The 21,391-nt window shown below is 55.4% G+C and overlaps 1 protein-coding gene across 1 annotated transcript; it reads right to left on the minus strand.

The window, feature by feature from the left end:
- Positions 1-1,613: 1,613 nt before the first annotated feature.
- On the minus strand, positions 1,614-18,828 carry LOC122125174 (cytochrome P450 26B1). The gene is made up of 6 exons (XM_042699743.1): positions 18,549-18,828; positions 14,840-15,064; positions 6,359-6,634; positions 5,969-6,124; positions 4,238-4,522; positions 1,614-3,856 (listed from the first exon to the last, which is right to left on the minus strand). The coding sequence occupies exons 1-6, from the start codon at positions 18,750-18,752 to the stop codon at positions 3,464-3,466; spliced, it is 1,539 nt and encodes a 512-aa protein (XP_042555677.1). The 5' UTR covers positions 18,753-18,828; the 3' UTR covers positions 1,614-3,463.
- Positions 18,829-21,391: the final 2,563 nt, after the last annotated feature.

Below are 21,391 nucleotides of genomic sequence, written 5' to 3' on the forward strand. Positions count from 1 at the left end.
ACCTTTCTCTCCCCAGGGAACTAACTCTCGCCAAGGCCCAGCCATAGCCTTTTCTGTGCCTTCAATTCCAGAACAAGTGGGCTGCTTCTCACAACACAGGATTTATGGAAGAACTTCCTCATGGTTGTATGGGACACGAATTTGGGTGGCCTGGAAAGGCCCTTTTAGCGATACTAAAAGGCAGAGACCACAGAGGCAAAGGAAACAAGAGTGAGTCCCCACGGTTTATTATGGATGTCTATAAAAGAGCCACAGTGAGTATTTCCAAAATCACAAAATGCACAACATTCTTATTTTTAATATGCAACATGGAATATTATATACAGATTAAAACCACATGACAGCCAAAACACTCACACGGCACCAGTTCATATCAAAACAAAACACACAAGTGCTTTTTCAATATTAAAACAACTGTGATAAAAACATATTAATATTTTGAACCATGTTTACAATAGAGAAAAATTCATACTTTACTAAATAACAAATATTTAACAGCAAAAACTTTATACTAAATATCTATTTTGAAATTATAACAAAAATAGTACTTATAATAGTTTATAAAGACAGACACAAAAATTATAACATTTATGGGAAAAAAAGTTTTGTGTATAAAATAATATTAGAGCAATCTGGGCAGGGTCAGGATGGTGCCCAGAACATAAACGCCAGCGCCCAACATCGAAAGTGCTTCATTCTGCAAGCCCGTCAGGAGGAGTTTTGTGGGTATTTCATCTTTTTTCTTTTTTAATATCAAGTTACAATAGTTAGGAAACGCAAGTGAGCAAACATCATCCGACTAATGCTACCACTAGAAACACACACACACACACACACACACACACACACACACACACACACACACACAGGAACACCAAGACTGGAACCCAAGGCAGAAGATCAATGGAGACATTAAAACAATGAAATCCTGCCAGCCAGGCAAGAGCTTTTACTCCTTCCTCTGGTTGCCTTTGAGACCCAGCTGGGCAAACTAACCTTTCTTCCTCCTTCACAGGGATCTCCCTCAGCTCTTCCTTCTCTGCCCTCTCCCAAGCTGCCTGCTCCCAAGGAAAGACCACAGGGACTTCCCACCCCTACAGCACCCTGCCCCTCAGCAAGGCCAGCCTCACTGCACACTCAGTCTGCAACAGTTGGTTCAGGGCAAGTGGAATCAGCTTAAGGAAAAAGGGACTTTTGCGGGGGTAACGAATTCTAGAGAACCCTAAAGCTATTTTGTGTGTTTTGTTGAGTCTTCACATAATTTGGTCTGTTTTTCAGAATTGGGGAGGGGGCTTAAGGGGTTTCACTAATTTCTTTAAAATTCCAAGCCATTTTTTGCCAGTAATATTTGTTCCATACTGTTTTAGTAGTGAAAAAAAGAAGGAAGCAAGTAAATGCTCATGCCAGTCATCTTACCTCCTCAAAAGGCTGAGATCTAGGGATCACTATTTGAAGCCAGCTTGAGAAGGAAAGTCTGTAAGAGTCTTATCTCCCATTAACCATGAACCGAGTCAAGAGTGGAGGTGTGGTTCAAGTGGTAGAGCACCCACCTTTAATGAAAAAGCTAAGGGACAATGCTCAGGCCTTGAGTTCAAGAGGAGGGGGAAGAAAAGGAGAAGGAGGCAAAACCTTTAGGAGTTAGAGTGACAGGACACTGTGGACAATGAGCCCTCATTCCTATAGAGTCCTCCCTTGGTGGAGGAGATGACACTGAGCCAGCAGAGCGCTGCTCCACATTGGCATGTTACTGAGTTCCTCCTTATGCGATACTCCATGTGCTGAGTTACTCCATATGTGATTCATTTTTCTTGTAAAAACAATTCATTGCATTAATCATATTAAAAGATGAATAGAGAAACCCAGAAAGCAAAGAAAAAAATCTAAAAACAGACAAAATTGCTTAGAGACTCACCAAAGGACCCCCCCCCCCCAAATAATTGCCTGGCGGCATTCCAAATTGCCAACGTTCAAATGCCAGGTGCAGGAGCTACTCCTCTTCCACCCAGTCATCCTGACTGGCCCATCTGCAACCAAATCACTTCTGACAAATCCCACATACTCCTCCAAGCTCCTCCTGCAGCCTCCCTCCCACAGTGTCTACAGACCACACAGGGCCTGAGGCAGCTCTGATGGAGGCTGTCTCTACCTTACCTCCCCCTGCTTTCATCTCCTCCCCATTCCCCTGAGCTGGGCTTTGGCAGACAGTGGCATAGAGGTGGAGGGGCTTCAAGGACATCTTTCCAAGGTCTAGGGGCAAAGGGTAAGACTAAGGAGAGGAAGATGGAGGTCTTCAAGCCCCATTAGAATGAACCCGTATCCTTCCCTATCTTCATGAGTGGCATGAAGGGCACTGGGTGAACAGTGGCCCAGACAGAAATTATGGCAGTCTCCAAATCCACATGAACAGGGCTTTAACAGGACAGGGAGGAGGCAATGGACAATTACCCTAACTCCACCAGGGGACACCAGGCAGAGATGCTGCATTTCAGCTTTTAGGTTTAAACAAAATCATTTGTCTACAGCCCACGAGGTCTGGGCCAGGGGGTCTTCATGTGTTTGACCAGAGATCCCCTCCTTTTCATTCCCAGAAGTCCTTCTGGTGACTGCTAGAATGGAAGCTAGGGGATGGAAAACGTGTTTGCTTCAGACCTCAGGTTGGCCAAGATCAGTGAATAAATATGGGCTGGGGGGGAGCATGAGCCAGGGATATCATTGGGTCCCTATAGGAAGTGGCCCTCTAGGAGAGGGTCTCTCCTGGGGGTGAGATGGGGATGGCAGCGTGCTTTCCCAGGCCACTGGGGAAGATGCTGGGGAACACATCTGGGGCTCCTGAACCCCAAAGGAGAGAACAAGTAGCAGCAATAGACAATTTTGAATGTCCAAACTGGCAGCTCTAGGTAGGGGTGCTCTCCAGACGAGTGGCAACCCCTTCCCCGTCCAGATTTGCCTGTGTTGTTGGATTACCCAGCATGCTGTGCTTCCAGCAGCCACAGCAGGTGGGCACTGACTGAGCCATAGCAAAAGGGAGTGGCAAGGGTGCTAAAGAAAGTTGGGGGGGGTGCTCTCTCCCTCCCCAGTACAATCACCTGGCCACCAAGGACAACACAAGGGACAGAAGGGACTGTTCAGAACATCACAAGCACACACTGCAGCAAGCCAACTGGCACTAACACTGTCACGGGCATGCAGAGCCCCAGCCAGGCCCTATTCCGGGAGCTAAGCTGGGGGAGAAGGGGAGGAAGTGGGGAGACTCTGGAGAGAGCAGACGTCAAGAGGAGGGCCCGCTTCTGGGAAAGATGGGGCCCTTTTGGCTTTGGGGAGGATTTGTCAGGGTAGGGGGCAGAGGAGGGCAAGTATGGGCATACTTGCCCTCCTCTTCCAGCCCCTCCCACACACAGGTTTCTACCTCTGTCACCCCACCTCTGCTAGGCTGGGCTGAAGCAGGGCGAGGCCCTGAGCCCAGCTACACTGTGGCACTCAGCATGGCCTCCGTCTCTGGCAGAATCTTATTCTGGTTGGAGTCCAGGCCAAAGAACTTGACACTGAGGCCATCCACTGGGTGGAGGACAGGGACCAAGGTAATGCGAGGGAAGGTCCGGGTGGCCAGCTCAAAGCGGCTAGTGCTGGCCAGTTCCACTGCCAGAACCTTCAGGAACAGCTTGGCCAGGTGCTTGCCCAGGCAGGTTCGGACACCGCCACCAAATGGGAGATAATGGAAGCGGCCATCTTTATCTTCACTCCGTGCCTGGCTGAAGCGGTCAGGGTCAAACACATTCACGTCTTTGAACACCGGTGCCGTGTCATGGGTATCCCGGATGCTGTACATGACACTCCATCCTTTGGGGATCTGGAAACCCTGGAAGAAGATGAGGAGGGCCAGGGAATGGAGAGGTGAGAACCAAAGGAGACCAGGAGAGGGTCCAGACCCACCTGTCTGTTCCAGTCCCCAGACTGTCAAGACTGCTCTCCCTAGAGGTACTCCACAGTGACCCCTAGATATAGTCTGCCTCTCCACACGCTAGTCCAGTCTCCTGTGTATGCATGTCACATGTAACTTCACATATGAATGGAGGCTGGCTTCATCCCACTCTTCATTGGAGTTACTTCTTTCCCATTGGGCTTTAAGCTCCCTGCAATGAAGCACTGTCTCTCTCTCTCTGTCACAGCATGGTACCCAAGGGGCATCTTTCTTATAGATCAGATCTTCTCAACCCCAGCCCATGGGGCCCAGACTCACATCAAGCTCGAAGGTCTGCAGCACAGTGCGGTAGCCACCAGAGACAGGAGTGAAAAGGCGCATGACCTCCTTTATTACACAGTCCAGGTAGCGCAGCCCACTGAGTGTGTCCAAGCGCAAGGTGCCTTCGCAAGCACAGCCACCACTGTGGAGGATGCCCTGGGTCCGCAGCTCTTCACGCAGCTTCTCCAACACCGCTGGGTGCTTCAGCAGCTGCATGATAAGCGAGGTACTGGCGCTGGCCGTGGTGGCATAGGCTGCGAAGATCAGCTCCAAGGTCCCATCCTGCCACGGCAGAGAGGTGAGATGTTATTAGCCATCTGAGACAGCCAATCAGGACAGCCCATTCTGCCGGTGTCCCCAGGGCCACGGCCAAGCGAGAAAGAGATCCTCTCTGCTTCCTGTGGCCAGTTCTGCTCCTCTGAGTCTCACATGCTGGAGCTCTGGCATTACTGTGGACCCAAGGGGCACCGTCAGACCCACAGGCTAGGCAGGAAACACACTGCTATGGGCAGAATCACTAGGCTGTTAGTTTTTTATGTAGAGCTCCTTCTCATTCACTGCTTGATTCCCGGACAGCCCCACCGAGTATAGTGAGCTCATGGGAGAAAAGAGACCAATTACAGGAGAGCTATGTGGGCATGAGCAGTGGCTTATGGACTCTAAATCCCAGCCTAGCCCCAACTCCCTCTTCTATCCCCAGGAGATACACTATTAGAGGGATAGGCAGAGAATGGAGCAGCCCAGGATCATAGCTATGAATGCCTAGGAGAAGACTACAGTGAGTAGATTATGGGGAGGTGGCCCTGGAGAACTCAGAAGATCCTTCAGATTTAGCTAGAAAGCAGCACACTGGGCCCTAGGGTTCCATGGAAAGGCCCTGATGGGTTACCTCATTTTAATCCCTGCATTTTTCAAATTTATGTGCTCGGGCCAGAGAGAGGATAAAAGGGCCTGGGTCCCTTACTTGTCATGACACTGAGACTTCTTATAAAATGGAAGTTGCCCCAGCCTTTCTGGCTGCCTAGTCCAAAGAGGGGGTGAGGGGAGCACTAGAACTAAGGTATGGGAAAGCAAAGACCATGGGGATGTGAGGCCTCTGGTAAGGCATCATTTATAGGGAGAATCTGTGAACACCTGGAAAGCCAGCTGGAAGGGAAGCCAGACAAGGTGGAAGGGAAGCCTGCTTGAGCCCAGTAAAAGTGATCCAGGTGACTGAAGCCCAGCTAGGCTGGGCACGTGAAGTATTACCAACTGGGAAAGGCTGGGGAGTTAGAGGAGGGGTTTGAGCTAGGTCTAAATTTTCCCAGGGCTAGGGCTGACCTCAAGCAAGTGGCTTCCTTGTGGGCCTGCCTTTCCTTAGGTAATCTTCCAAGGTTATTAGGGCTATGAAGTAGACTGAGAGGTGAACTTTGGGGAGAAGCTTCAAGGGCAAAGTTGTCAGCAAGTCACTGACACAGCCTGCTCAGAGAGTCAAGGACCAATTTCCAGCATCTTATTAAAAACAATAGACACAGCTGTGGGCAAGACCAAGTGCATATTTATAGCCTGGCCACTGTGGGAATCCACATGGTATGTACAGTCCTGAGATGTCTCCTGCTATGGGCAGAGGAGGGTGGTTCCATGCATCTTCACAGGTAGACCAGAGCAGGTGGAAATGGCCAGACATTCCTCCACCCCAAAGAAAGCTCCAGAATAAAATGTGGGCACAACAGGAGTGAGCCCGCCAACCTTCAACTCCTGCATGGTCATCTCCTTTCCATGCTCCTTGCTGCTCTCAATGAGGATGTCCAGTGCATCTGAGTAGTCCTTGCCCTGGGTGCACTGCAGCTTCTCCCGGATGGCCTTTTCCAGGCTCTTCTGTAGGATCTGCCGAGCCTGAATGCCCTGAGGAAAGATGGGACTGTCAGCCATCCAGCTATGGGTGGGCTCCCATCTGAGCCCGGGGATTGCCTGGAGAAAGCTCTTGTCTGCACCACCACCACCACCCCCTGACTGACATGTCTCCCCTCTGCTGATGTGCTGCTGTTCTGTCTGCCCATCTCTGCAGTCAGCACCCCTTCCCGGAGGGTGGACTTGTGGAAAGCCCATTCCTTCTCCTCCTAGGTCCTGACTGCTCACCCTTCGGTAGCCGCTGAAGGGCAAATCCACAGGCAAGGAGAAGACATTCTCCACAAATTGCTGGTAGACCTCGAAGAGGTGTCCCAGTTCCTCCTCAGGGATGCTGAAACCCAGCAGTACCCGGATGGCCATGCGGAAGGTAAGCTTCTGTGCCTCCTGGTACACATTGATGGCCTCCGGCTGGCTACTCCAGGCACGTAGAGTGTCCTGGATCACCAGCTGGATCTTGGGCAGGTAGCTCTCCAGGGCCTCATGGCTGAAGATCTTGGAGAAGACCTGGAAAGCAGAGACATTGGCAGTCAAGTATGAATCCCATGACTGCAGCCTGGGAACCATTCCATCTTCAACTCCTCCCACCAGAGGTTTCCAGGAAGGGCCCCCTATTTTAAACCCCTGTCCTACTCCCTGGGTCTGAAAGGAACGCAGAGAAGAAGACGGTTAGAACATGATTCAAGCAGTTTTACTCAAGGTCAAACCTCATCTTGTAATTCGCAGGGTGGCCTGAGCTGGCATCTTCGTTCTCAGCCCCCAGAAGGGTGTGTCTGCACACAATGGCAAAGTCTTGGGAACGAACTGCAAGGTCCAGCTGCCACTGAGTCACGGGGGTTATAGCTATCCCGTCCTACAGGAGTTTGACTTGGGACTAGCATCCCCTCTGATAAAGGGATCCATTCCAGAACCCAGGATAGAAATGTCAATAGTGAGGTATAGACTAAGTGGACAGGGAAGAGGTGAGAAAGTAGGAAGTAAGTGGCTTTCCTTCTGTTCCATTGGTGGGAAGGCTAGTGCACAAGCAGGACTTTCTGGGAACCAAAACTGTCCTCAGGCCTTGTGAAACAACACTGAGGTGGAGACTCTAGGGGGTTGAACAGCTGTGCAATTAAAATGTCTTCAGTGCAGTTAAGTCTGGAGGCAGGGGGATGAAGGCGGTGGCTTTCCACACCCAAAGATTGCAAACACACACAGAAGCTGTTTTAATCTTCCAGGGCCATCTTAATACCCAAGGAATCCCTGTTTCCACCTCCCAGCCTCAAGCCCTCCTGATTGGCTCCACATCCCCTCCCCCTATTCCCTGCACATGTTTTCACACTGCTACCTTCCATGTAGAGGGGAGGGAGAAAGTTAGTTTATTTACTGACAGCGTTTGGGTCTCACTTATAATAACCAACAGCCTCCATTCCCCACAGGGTCCAGAGCAATCAGAGGTGTCCAACCCCCACACTGTAGCCAAGGAAAAAGGTCACGGAGGGAAGGCAGAGAGAGGCGGGGCAGTGCAGAGGAGAGAGCCCCCACTGGCCCTGTACAAACAACATACACGCGCCCGCCCTCCCTGCCTGCCCCCCAAAAACAACCTGCACACAAACTGTAAATGTGAGAATTTCCCCTGCAGTCAGCTTGAGGAGGAAAAGGTAACATTTTCCTGGCCTGGGCCCTGCATGGCTAATGGGAGGGCTGGTTAGAAGGAATAACAGTGCTGGCCCTTCAGTGGCCCAGCCAGACTCACACAATAGCACTTTCATTCCGAAATTCCCGGTGGGCAGAGAGGGGGAGGGAGGCCAGTGAGGGGCAGAGACTCCCACACTGTTCTGTTGGGGCCACTTTTGCCACAAAGGGACAGTTGAAAGGTAGAAGGGTGGTGACAGAAGGGTCCCTAGATCAACTCAGGCCTGGAAGAATCAATCACACTTTGCCCAGTTTTTTGTTTTGCTTTGTTTTGTTTTGGGGGTGGGGGTGCCGGTCTCAGAGTATTTCTAGGTGGACTTCAGCTGCCATTTCCCATCAGAAGGGTATCATAAAGGCAGTGCTGGGTGCCTCAGCCCCTTACTATGGTGCCTTTAGGATTCCAGAATCAGCCCCTGATCAAGCGGTCTTAAGGAGAAGGAGTGGAACCCAGCCAACTAGGGGCCTTTACAAAACAGCAAAGAGAGCAGGAGGCCAGTGCAAAGTGCTCCTGGGGGCTCAGCAGGCATAGCAAGAAACAAGGCCGGGAGGTGGGACCAGGCCTCAGCAGGGAGGCTGATGGTGGAGCAGGAGAGTATAAGCAGGCTACCCTAGCCCAGAACTGGCCAGCCCAGTGCAGGGTACCAGAGGTACTCTCTTGGAAGAGACAAGGTTGCCAGTGCACAGGGGACCTCAGCCCAAAGATGTATACATAGATGGGGTACAGTGCAGTGGCCATACTCACAAAGACCAACTGGAGTCAAAGCCAAATAAAGGATAGACTGGGCACTTAGAGACTTGAGTTTTAACCAGGGATCTTCCAGTAATTAACTGTGTGACCATGGCCAAGTCCCCTTATCCCTGAGTTTAATCTATAAAAAAATGATGAGCTTGAACCAAGTAACCTCTGGGATTCCTTTCAACCCACAGAGCACCTGAACACTTTTTCCAAGAAGATACTGACCCCCTCCAAAATAGCCAGTACCCAGAAAAGCACATGAAATCTGGAGAGTGACTGCCAGTTCTCCATACTGACAACTCACCCTGGCTACAGGGTCCCAGAAAGGGCCATATCAGGGTCGTGAATGGGAGCACACCAGGGCCTTCGAACTCTGAGGAGTGGCCCATGCAGGACACTGACAAGCCCTGCCTGCCCCACAGGTTGCACTCCCTGCGCCCTCTAGCGATTGCTGGCTAAATCACAATCCTGGTTTAGGGGCCAAGGAAGACAGGGACAACCTGGGAAGGCAAAGGATCCAGGAGGACCTGGAACTAAGAAAGCACTCCAAGCCAGAAAGCCTATACTTGGCCCTCTGGCAGGAAGGGGTCCTAAGCAAGACCAGGCACACATTGCCACTCTGAACCTGCAGGACTTTGGGCTGTGGCTCTTCAAAAGAAAACCAAAGACAAGACTAGGGTGCTTAGCCAGACCAGGGACTTGCCAAGAGACAGGTCATTGCCTCTCTAGGGCTGAATTTCCCAACAGGTCTCATGAGGGGGTTCTGAGGTCTCTTTCTATTTGCCTGTCTCCTGTTTCTCCACAGAATCCTCCTATGGTGGAAAAATTACCCCCCAAATGAGAAGCCAAAGAAAGGCAGGTGACAGAGTATCGACCTTGCTAAGGCCACCAACTCCATGCTCCTGACTCCAGCCCAGCTGTTCTACAGGCATCAGGGCCTCCCAGGCACTGGGAAGTCTCCAGGACATCATCTTTGGGTCTGTGCCCAGGGTTAACAACGAGGGCACTTCCCCAAGCTGGGCAGCCCAGAAACCACCGCCCACCACAAAGGACAGGCAGAGGCGGAGGTGCCGGCCAGGGCAGAGGGAGGCCCAGGGCTGTGTCAGGGTGTGCTGGGTCTGATGCCATTGCCTGGCTGGGGTCAGGACTAGGGCACACTGGGAAGGTGCCTGGGAGTGGCTCCGTGTGAAGAGAGGAAGAGTTCCAGCCCCCAGAGCTGCTGCCCTGACCACAGACATCACAAGAGCCTGGATTGCTTTGTTTCCCTCTGGGGCTTCCCTGGAATTCCCAAAAGTGAGCCAAGAATACCAGACAAAGGTCATTGGGAACCAGTCCAGACCCAAGCAAAGCCCTGCAGAGGGAAGTGAAGGTATGGACTTTGTACCAGGGTTGGTGCTGGGGGAGGGAGAGAGCGGAGGGTCTTCCAGGGGACTTTGTGGGAGTCGCAGGGACAAGGGCAAGGACAAGAGAGGATGGGCTCCTGTCTTGAAGGACATCTGTCTTGAAGGACTCTTCAGCCTCCACAGTTTTCTCCCAGAGCCCACAGCCCCGTTCTCACAGTCTCTAGAATGAAAGCTAAGTCCACAGCAAGGGTCTAAGGGCACCCCCTAAGCTATCATTTTTTTCCCTAAAAATGTTTTCTCCCCCAACCAGGCCTTTCTGCCTTCTTGTTTCTTGTCCCGTGCTTCTGGGAGCTGGGAGCCTCTCTGTAAGCCACCACAGCCCCGTGTGGTCAGATAACCTCCCACTGTCTGCTGGCAGCTGTGGAAGGATGGACAAATGGATGGGCAGCCGCAAGAGCGGGCAAAGGCTGAGAGGGAGCCCACTGCTTGGCCAGTGACTCAGACTGGGAGGAATGGAAGAAGCTGCCCAAGAGGGATGGGAGCCTGGGCAGGCCACCGGAGCTTCGGCCTGTGGAGTGGAAAGAATAACAGAAGGCAGGCAGCCATCCATCCACACAGTGGTGACGCCAAGGTGTGTGTACTTTATACTCAAATAAGGAGGGAGACAAGCGAGGACGTCATCCATCCAGCTGCCTGCATTTCCACTGGGCCATGGCTTCACTTCTCCTTGGGAGGGCAGGACTCAGACAGTCCCTTTATCCAGCCTGTGCTTGTCCCTTCCCTAAGTCTATTGGAGCTGAATGCCACCCCCACTGCTCCAGTCCTCCACATGGGGCTGTCAAAGCAGATGGTAGAAAAGGTGAGGCAGTATTTGCAAATACTTGCTTGCCCCCCCCATCCCCATTTAGAAAAAGGTTACCTAGCTGTTTTTCAGCCACAAGAAAATCCCCTTAGAAAGCGAAAACCAGAGGGGAAAGGGCCCTGCTGAGGTTCCAGAGGCCAGTCATGACTGGCCACACTTGGTAGCATCTTTGAAACTCCCACCACTCCAAACCCTGTGGCACTGCTAGCCAGTCCTCATGGACTCTGAATTTATCCATAACTTGAGGGGATGCTCCTCTATGTTGCTTTTAAGGGTAAGGCCATCTCTTCTGGCTATTCCAGTTTGTTAGCATTTCTTAGGTCCCTGGAGTTCCTTGTTTTAGGCCTAGGAAACTCAGAATGTATGCAATGACTGGCACAGGAGAGGGGGGGTAGGGGGTAGGGGGGCAGCTAAGGACAAGAGTAGACCCCAGCAAGCTCCTCAATATCAGCCATGGCCATATTTGCCTTCCAAGTCTGGGAAAGCTAGCAAACACATCATCACTTGAGCCTTGGACCCCACCCCATTCTGGGAGAAGAACACAAAAAGGAAGGAAAACAGGAGGAGGGTCCCCCCCACGCCTAACCCTCCCACCAGCCTGCTGGCTGGCGCAAAGGCAAGCCCAGCAAGAGGCTCACTCCCAGATACCCTGGCAATTGACTGAGCTTCCTCCCCCAGCTGACCTTCAGGGAGATCCGCTCCTGCACACCCCCACCCCAGCATCCACTAGATTCACTTACTGGTGCTACAGTAACTTTTGATTGAAGGACTTGGGCTGATAGAACAAAGACTGTCCTGGAGCTGAGCTCCTAGTGACTGGGCTGCCATCCATGCCACACACCTTCCCACCTTATCAGCTTGGAGCTTCTGCCCTGAACTGAGCCTGTTGGATATGACTGTGCAGACAGAGGCTTATATGAATTGGATGCAAAGGACCTTTAGAGTCAGGTATGGGTTTCTATTTAATCATGGGTACTCCTGGCTTTGCCCTTCTGCTGGGGTATCTCATGGCATCTATATCCTTACATAAAGCCTAGTATGCACTGGGTTTCTAAGAGAAGTGAAGTGGCCCTGAGCCTCATCCCCACTCCACGATGGACACCCAAGGCCAGGTTAGTAAAGGACAGCAAGTGAGTAGGTGGGCTTCTTGATTGCTACTGCCAAAGCCTGTCTACTTCACCTTCTAGCTACTCCAAGTGCCCAGCCACTCCAAGGCTAAATACAACACTTGAGATGTTCCTGAGATAGTCTTTGGGTCTGGAGTATATTGAAGCTGTTCATTTTAATGCAAAGGTCTATCTTCATAAAAAGAGGAAACACCCAATTCTGCCCTAAACTGGCATCTGAGACTTCCAGAAGTACCCCTCTCCCTTCCCAAAGTCTCTGCCAACCCTCTTCCAAAGCAGAGTACATCCACTCTTCTAGGGCAACATTCCAATGTCGCTATAGGCTCCTTCACAGACAGGACTCTCCACTGCAAATGAGGGAGAAGAGAGGAAGCAGGAGGCCCTGGCTTAGGGACACAGGCCTGGTTTTCCATAAGTGATACTATGAAACTGGGCACGACTTTCTGGATTTTTGCCTGGCAACCCCACCCCTTCTGGCTGTAGACCACCAGGGCAGCCAGGGCAAACACCTGGAGTGCAGTGATGGCAGTGAGGAGCCCCCTCCCTACACATCTGGTCAGACCTCCCAGAGAAGGGGTGGGTCACCAGCCCCAATGGAAACACTGACGTTTCTAGTTCCTGGCCAGCCAAGGCCCCTGCACACCTGGGCCTGTTTCCTGCACATACATCCAAACTGGGCTGGGGTCTGGCCCCGCAGCACATTCTCCAGCTAGGTTCCTGATTGCAGGGTGAACTACAATGTGCATGGTACCCAGCAGCCCCAAACTCTGGTTACATAGTGCTGGCCTTGGGTCCAAAGAATGGCTATTTTCTCCAGGACCGTATGGATATTCAGAAACAAGGTCTCTGTGTATCCTTTACCTATTTTCTTGCCAGGTTCTACTTCTTGAAGGCAAAGATCAACTTTCCTGCTTGCCTGTAATGCAAGGTCCTCTATGTACACCAGTAAACTCAGAATTATAGGTCATCACTTAGGGAGATGTGTGATGGGGGAAAGGTCCTCTGTCCAGTTGACTTACTCAGATGACCCACACACCCAGCAATGGCACAACACAGAAGGGGCTCTGCACTTGTTTCTTGCCCTCAGGCAGGATGAACTGGCTCCTGGTGATTTTTCAACTCAAAGATGCTCGAGCCAGGAGCTCAGAAGGGGAAGCTATGGATCCCTCTCTCCTGTTCTCAGTTTTTGGTCTCACCCCGACTCCATCTCTTCTCACCCTGTGTATTTCTCTGGCACTGTTCATCTATTCTACCCCCTCACCTACAAATGCATAGTATAAGCCAAATCTCTGGCTTCCGATCACATAGGTGATCTGAAGGCAGGGTGAGACTCCAAAGCAATAGCCTCATTCTAAAGCCTACTGCACATTGCTGCCCCCCTGGACGGGGGGTGGGGTGGGTGGTCTCAAGTGGTCCTGGCTAAGCCTTCTTTTCCCTCCAAGCACCTCACTCCCATCCCAGGATCTTTTCTTAGATGCCTGACCTATTCAAGTCTCACTCAACCTAAACCTCAGTGTCCCCTTCAGTTTGAAAGCTTCTGTAAGAACAAAATGGAAAGTAATCACTTGGTTTGGAGCTGGCTTCCTGAATCTTTAGATCATTCACTCTTTAGATCATTCCAAATGGTGGAGTCCCAGGGAATAAGGCGGAAAAAAAAAAAATCTCTGTCCAAGCTCCCTACAGTCTCCAATCTTGTACTCTTCCCCCTCGGCCCCCTTCCCCCCACCCAGTTAATACAACTTGAGGATGCTGCGGTAACTGCTTCCAGCTCTGAGTGAGACTGACGAAAGAGAGGCCTCTGGGAGCAGCCTTCCAGTTTCTGAAATACCTGCTTTATCAGGAGATTCCTAGGGGTGACATGCATACCAGATTCCTGTACGATTTTTCCTTCTTTTGTCTACCACAGAGAATTATTACCCTTCAAGGGTGGCTCGGGGGTAGGAGGAGATGCTTTTGTGAACACACCTCTAGTACAGACGCCTCCTGGAAGGTGTTCCCCGCCCCCGTTGCCCCTCCCCTCCCCCCGGCCCTGCGCTCACTCCTCTGGGAGGTGAGAGGCCCCCAGCTCTTTCTTAGGAAAGGAAGAGTGAGTGCTCTGACCCAGTGGAAAAAACTGAGTGGAGAAGCTGTGCAGCCTCCCTTCTGGCGGCTTCAAGCCCGCAGGCCGGCGCCCCGCCCGCCGGCTCAGCTTTCGGGTTACTGCAGTTCAAACAGCACGTGCCGCCCGCGCTCCGCGCCGCCGCGGCCGGCGCGCAGCGCAGGGAGGGGGCGGGGAGAACCGCTCCGAGCGCGCCGGCTCGCCGCCTCCTCCGTGGTTCTTGCAGTCGCTCGGGAAATCCACGGGATAAACACCCACTTTCGCTTCCTCTTTCGGGAGAGGTAGGTGCGCCGTGATCTCCGTGCGCACCCTGCCTCACGGCCCTGCCGGTGGGCGCCGGACCCCAAAGCTCACCACACCTCTCCCAGGCAAGGCCCCCCCCCAACTTCTGCCCACGCAGTGTCCCCTGCTCCCCCCGGCACACGCCTGCGTTGCCTCCAAAGCCACCTGTGGCAGGAGGTCCAGGTTTTATTTTAGAAAAAGCTCAGCCCTCCCAATTCCCGGGGTGTAACGTGGCGAAAAGGGGAGCGCGGGCCAACTGTCCCGCCCCGCCCGTTCCTTTTCCAGTTCGGTTAACACACTGCCAGGACCAGCGTGGGCAGACCCCGCGCGTTTACACTTTGTCCCAGCCAGCCATCCCCAATCGGGACGCCCAGGGGCCTGGTGATGTCCGCCGTGCGGTTGGCCAGCGAGAGGGCAGCCCCGGGAGAGGCCTCTGCAGGCCGGGGATTCCGGCTGAAGCCGTCTAGGCGAGGGGAGACAGAGGAGTCTCTAGGCTTGGAGCGCAAAGGGGGCTGGGGGGCTTCCCTGGTCTCGGTGAACAACTTACCCAGACGGGAGCTGCATGGCCCAAAAGAGTCCCGAGCCCTTACCTTGCGCTTGTTGCGGTGGATGTCGCCGATGGAGTTGGACACCGTGTTGGGGCCCAGCAGCATGCGCGCGCTGCGCGGCCACTCGGTGCTCACGAGGTGATGCTCGCCCATGAGGATCTTTCGCACGTTCTCGGCGCCCGTCACTCGGATCAGCGGCCGCCCCAGCAAGTGGGTCTTGAACACGTTGCCATACTTCTCCCTCCTGGACGACTGGAAGCCGGAGCCCTGCGGGAGCCACACACAAGACAACCTGCTCTCTCAGAGCTCACGCAGGGCCGGCGAGGCCGGGACACCGACGCCGGTCACCTCCCCTCCCCCCAACACACACGCACACAGACACTCACTCACGTAGGTTTTATTATTCCCTAGTGTGCACAGAACTGGGAAGTGGGGCCTTGAGGACAATAAACAATGCGAGCCCCAGGACACCCGGGGAACGCGGTTCTTAAGTCATGGCTTTAGGGAAGGAGAAGGTGTCTTGCCCGCTTGACCTGGAGCTAAAGCCGTCGTCTCCCACCTCTCCCCTCCCCCACGCGCCCCGCAGCCTCTCGGAATAAATATTTCCAGGCTCCAGGCCATGCCTGGGCTGGCGAGACCCCGCGGGGTGGCCGCAGGCCAAGGATTATTTATAGCGGTGAGTGGTCCGTGCCCAGAGACGGTCACTAGAGACGGGGGAGTGGAGTTTCCTCTGTTCTCCGGTGTGGCCCGCGTGGGTTCCCCCCGCGGCCCTGCGAGGGCTCTGCAGGGAGGGGCTGAGGACGGAGAGCCTCAACTTTCCTAACGTATTTTGCCCTGGAAATCACTGAGACGGACTTTCGTCACCGCCTGCACGTTTGGAACGGGAGCGAGGCGGAAGGCGCTTCCCGCGGGGCGGGTGGGACCTGGCGGGGTGCCCCGCACAGGTAACCGGATTCCCCGACGTCCGCGGCGGCCCGCGCGGGCCGAGGATCGCGGGGCCCAGGCCGGAGCCCTGAGCCCTAATGCGCTGGCGGAGCCCGCCGAGCGTCGGTACCGGAAACCGAGGGGACCTCAGAGGGGCGGGGGCGTCTCGCTCCCCTTTGACGTCGGCATTGGCCACCCCAGCCCAGGTTAACCCTTCTCCTGCCCAGGCTGGACCGGTGAGAAGGGGAGGGGCGCCACCTGTGCAGCCTTAAGAACCGGACCTACGGACCGGGGTGGTGGTCTCCCAGTGAACAACTCGGCTCCCCCTTTCCTGGATCGGTCCCCTTGCTCACTTTCCACGGAAAACTATTCTGCAGCTAGATAAAGTGCACACCTCACCCAGCCCAGCGAAAAGTGACTCTACAGAACCCGGATTCCTATAATCGCTTTTCCACATGCGCCTCCGGCCCCAGCGCGCGACCGGGAGCGAGCCGGGAACTCCCGCGCCGACGAGAGGGGGGCCGGGCCGCGGGGACTCTCCCCACTGCTGGGCCGGCCCCGCCGCGACGCCCTGGCAGACGGCGCCTATTCCTTTAAGAAAAAGCAAGGCAGAGGTGGGGTGCGACGGAGGGGGGGGGGGCGCGGATTGAGGAACGGGGTTCCCTTCCGTCTGCTTCACCGTCTCCCTCGCTCCGTCTGACTCTCCGTCTCTCCTCTCCTTTTCCTCTGTTTTTCTTTTCTTTCGACACAAAAGTTGGGTTGTGAATTTTCCGAGGTCGCCACCGCCTCGCCCCCCCCACCCCCGCCTCTGATCTGCCTAACTATAATTAAAGTGCGTTTTTTGTGGCATTAATAAAGAGTTATTTGTCCGCCGTTTCCACAGTCTTCACAAAGAGGACTTTCATAGGGGCGGCCGCTCGGGCCGAGAGTCCAATTTATACAAAAATGTTGTATTTTTAGCCCTGGGCTCTGTTTAGATGGCGCTCAGTGGAAACGGAGAGCCCTTGGAGGTCCCCCCGTAAAATCTGATAAATGACTCCGAAAAAAATAACGCTGGGATTCAGAGGGCTAGCGTTAACCCCCTCCGCCCCCTCCACCCGCACCCCTCCCCCCCCACGGCCCACTACTCCCGCCGCAGGATCCAGAGTGCCCCGGGGCGCACGGACGGGGCGGCACCGGGCGCTTCCACCACCTCGGTGCGGGCTGGATGCAGACACTCCAGATGTCCTAGTGGGATTGGTAGGGGGGGAGGGGACGGGGAAGAAGGTCAAGGAGACTTGGGGAGGGGGATCGGAGAAAGGTCAGGAAACGGTATGGGGTGGGGGCATTAACCGACCGCAGATTCCGCAGTTCAGCTCTCACCAAGCGGGAGCCCTTGCCAGTGTGAATTATTTTATTTTCTAAATTCTCGGCCGAAAGCCTAGACCACCCCACAGTTAACCCTTTAAATGTGGTGGCCAGGGAGAAATTCTAGAGATTCATTTGCGAGGGCACAGTCCGATTGGTTGAAGTGAACCCCACCCCATTGGACAAACAACCCCCCAAAGAGATGGATCAACTCTGTGACCTGGAAAGACCACAGGGTAGAGGAACGTCGAGTCCCCCTTCTCGCCCTCGCCGGGCTGTCACTTGGCCTCCTGCGGGGCGGGGCGGGACGGGGCGGGGCGGGTTGAGTGTGAGCGCGCGCACGGATTGCACGCGTCTGTTAATTTCAAGCCAAGCTTCCATACCTCTAAACCCACAGGTCCCAGCGCTCACCTTTCACATCACCTTTCCCGTGTCCGGGTTGTCTTGTTTCCAGGCTTTTGCTAACTGCCACCCACTGGACAAATGTGCGCACACACGTATGCCCAAACACACTTCCCGTGATCACCTCCAGAGGTGCCATCCCCCCCCCCCCGGAAAAATCCGGTGTGTATCAAATGGCAAAAGCGATTGTCTAGCCTTTGATGAGGTTAACTCCAGGTTAATCTGCTGTTACCTGGGCCTGGCCCTTAATGCGCCCGACTCCCAGTATCTCCAACACAGTAGGGTCGTATGGTGTCTAATAACACGCGTGCACACACACACACATGCACTGCATCTCCCACACACATCTCCCAAGTTCTCTTTTCTGCTAAACTATCCCCACCCAATAAGTAAATAGAGCCTCTCCCCCCCACCCCGAAACCTGAGAGCCCTCAGGTCTCTTGCTTCTCATTTTCCTTGGGTTAACTTCTTCCTCTCCCGCCACAAAACACACACTTGCGCGGACCGCGGACCACGGCATCTGAACCTGGCGCAGACGGCTACACAGCCGGAATGCAGCTCTGCTCTTAAAGAGGGCGATTCAAGCTGCCACTAGCCGCCCTCCCGGGTCCAACTCGGTGGACAGTTTTTGACTCCCAGCGCCCCCGTTACAACCCAGGACGCTGGAGGTGACTTGGGGGCCTGGAGGGCAAAGAGGGGGCAAAAAAAAAAAAAAACCCGGCTCTGAACAGGACGCCCCTTCGGACTCGCTCTGCGCAAGGAATCCCCGGGGCTCTTTCTTCCACGCAGCCCCGCTGGGTCGCCCTCCACCGAGGCACTTCAATCCTGGGAGTCCCCTCCGGTCCGGGAATCCCTCTTAGCAGCCCTGTGAGCCCGCGCACCAGGCGCCTGCGGTTTCTGAGCCCCGCCGCAGGCGGGCAGGGGAAACCCGGGCAACCCAAGCTGCGAGAAGGGAAGGGGCGGGGCGGGGACCGGTGCTTTCAAGCTCCCGGCGCCCCCTGGCCGGTCCGCCGCTCCGTCCGCTCGGGCGCTCGCAGTTAGCGGACCCCGGAGAGCAGCGGAGCAAGCGCGCCCTTACCTGGAGCAGCCAGTGGCCGGTCTCTCCGATGAGCGGGAAGCCCATGGAGCCCTTGGGGATGGGCAGCTTGCAGCTCTTGTCGCGGGTAGCAGCCCAGCGCAGCTGCCACAGCTGCTGCGAGACGGCCAGCAACAGCGTCACGGACACCAGGCACGCGGCGAGGGTGGCCAGCGCCGACACCAGCTCCAAGCCCTCAAAGAGCATGTTGGCGGCCGCTCGGGGGATTGGCTGTGCCGGCCTCGGCGGGGGAGGGGAGGGCCGGCCTAGGGCGGCGAGGGAGGGGAGGCTGTGGCCGGGGGTCCAGGCACCTCCAGCCGCCACGGGGAAGGAGGCTGGGGCTGCGGGGAAAGGGATCGGAGGGGTGAGTGGGGAGACTGCCTAAAGGAAGAGAGAGAGCGGGGGTGGGGTGGGAGGGGGAGACAGAAGGAGACTGGAGGTGTAACTTTGTTTGTTTGTTTGTTTGTTTGTTCCTTTACAGCGGGCGTGGGGGGCTGCTCAGGGGGCGATGAGGTGAAGCCTTGAATCAAGCTGGGGGATTTGCTGTCCCCGCAACCATCACACGGGGGAAACTTTGGAAAACTTTGTCCAGCAGGAGCCCCCTCTCTCGTAAAGCCCCTTCCCCTGGCTCGGGAGAGGAGAAGGCCGGGGACCGAGAGCTAGCGGAAAGTGCAATCAATTTGTCCAAAGAATCTCCCCCAAATTCCTACTTGGAAAAGAAAAAAAAATTCTGAATTCAAAAATTCCAACGAACCCAGAAATTTGGGGGGCGTGAGAGAAGACTCCCTAGTTGAGGCGAGTGGCGAGGCCCGAGCGCACCGTCTCGAGGCTGACCCCGGCGGAGGCCCCCGAGTCGCCGCGGCACCCGGAGGCGGGCGTGGAGGGTGAGGTGACGAGGCGGATGCTGCGGGCCCCGAGCGCGGGTGCGGAGCTGGCGGGCCGCGGCCGGGACGGGACAGGACGAAGCCGGCGACAGAGCCCCGGGCGGGCGCTGGGGCGGCGGCGGCGGCGGCGGGCGGGCGGGCGGGCGGGCGGGCTGGCGGGCGGGAGGGGTGAGGTGGGGTGGGGTTGGGGAAGGAGGTGGAAACGGGGAGCTGGGCTATTGTATCAATTAAGAAAAGGCAGTCCGTCCCGGGACGCGGTCTCTCGGCTGGCTCTGGAGTTGCTGTTGGGGAAGGAAGAGGGGAGAAGAAAAAAAAAAAAAGAACAAGGTAAAAGGAATGAAAGAGGGGTAAGGCAGGAGGAAGGATTTCAGGGCTGATGGTTTGAAAAGCGTCTCTCAATGTGATTTGCGTCCAAAGCGAGGCGGTGCGTGTATTTATATAGAGGCGGGAGGCTGCGCCGTGGGCGCCCCGCCAGCCAGCGCCCCCCTCCGCGCGCCCACAAAGCGGGAGGCGTGGTGAGAGGCCCGGCCCGCGGCCGGAGCGTGTGAGCGCCCGCCGGCCTCCTGCCCCGCCCCGCCGTCCCGCCGTCCCGCCGTCCCGCCGTCCCGCCGTCCCGCCGTCCGCCCGGACCCACTTGTAGCCGCCGCAGGATCAAACTCAGATCACCTCTCGCCTCCTCTTCCTCCTCGCCAGCGTCTCTCGGAGCCCGGCACCTACAGACGGACGATAGAAGACACGCGCGCGCACTCGCACACACACACACCGTGCGCACTCGCTTGGTGCCCGCTTGGCTGCTAGGCTACTTCCCTCCCACTTTTCCTCCCTCCGGGGTCCCCTGGCCCCCTTCTCTAGCTCCAGGCAATCCTGTGTGTACTGTAGTCTCCGCACTCCTGTGCGGGGGACAACTGGGAAGGGGGTGGACGTCAGCGCCCCTAAGATTGTGTCTAGGGTCCAGGAGCCCCATAGAATGGGGTCGGTGTGGGCTCTTACCTCCTAATCCCCTCTAGCCCGAGTCTCCATCCTTGATCCCTACATCCCCAAATCTCAGGTGTGCCAAGGTCCCCCTCCCCTCATCTGGCTCCTGACCTACAGATCTGGAGGTTTCCGGGAGTCCCGGGCTGCAGACACCACAACCTCCCCTCCCCCCACTCTGCGACACCTTCCAGACACCCCCCCCCCCACACACACACGTATTTCATATCCCATGTCCGACGCCCGCCAGCAGAGTCGGAGGAGGCCCGATGCCGGCCCAGCACAACGCACCGGGGACAAAAGCTGCAGCCCCAGCGCTCGGAGGCGGGAGGAGTCGGGTACAAACGTTCATTGATACAAATGAGTAAATAAACATGCCGGGTGAGCGCGGCCACCTTCCCAGCGCGGCCGCAGAGGGCCTGGGCGCGTGCCTGCCAGTGGCGCGCATGTGGCCCCAGGCCGCACCTGTGTGTGCGCGCCTGTGTGCAGCCCGACGTCTGTGGATAGAGGTGGCTGTCTACAGGTTTTTGTGTTCTCTCTGGAGCTCTGTGTGTGTGTGTGTGTATGTGTGTATGTGTGTGTGTGCGCGCGCGCACTCACGTATGTGTGTCGTATGGTCTCCTCTAAGAGGCTGAGTTGGAGCTGGGTACACTAACATCCGCCTGGCTAGTGCGCAGCTCTCTTGTCTCCTGCACCCTCGTTTTCCCCAGCCCCTCTAGTCTCTGGTTCACCTGCACTCCTGGAGCAATGAACTAGACATTCCGCCTTTACTTGAGAGAGATGTACGCGTAAATGAAACCAGATTCCTCTTTTAACACCTCCGGTGCGCCCAGCACAGATTCTGCTTCAGAACTCACTAGAAAAGAATGCGCGTCTAAGATGCACGCGTAAGTGTTGTCTCTGGCTGGGTGAGCGCTTCCGAGGTTGATGCGGCCAGCTAGGAGACGCTGGACGTTGCTGCGAGCTTCGGGTCATCTAGATTCACTCTCA

Source organism: Dipodomys spectabilis, unplaced genomic scaffold (assembly GCF_019054845.1).
Source record: "Dipodomys spectabilis isolate Male_0828 unplaced genomic scaffold, ASM1905484v1 ptg000262l, whole genome shotgun sequence".
Classification (NCBI taxonomy): domain Eukaryota; kingdom Metazoa; phylum Chordata; class Mammalia; order Rodentia; family Heteromyidae; genus Dipodomys; species Dipodomys spectabilis.

Bases quoted from the DNA above. Each gene is read 5' to 3' on its own strand.
- LOC122125174 (XM_042699743.1), bottom strand. From the start codon at position 18,752: ATGCTCTTTGAGGGCTTGGAGCTGGTGTCGGCGCTGGCCACCCTCGCC. The intron at 4,523-5,968 runs GTTGGCGGGCTC...CTGCCGTGGCAG, and splicing joins TGACCATGCAGGAGTTGAAG to GATGGGACCTTGGAGCTGAT. The intron at 3,857-4,237 runs GTGAGTCTGGGC...ATCTTCTTCCAG, and splicing joins TGCAGACCTTCGAGCTTGAT to GGTTTCCAGATCCCCAAAGG.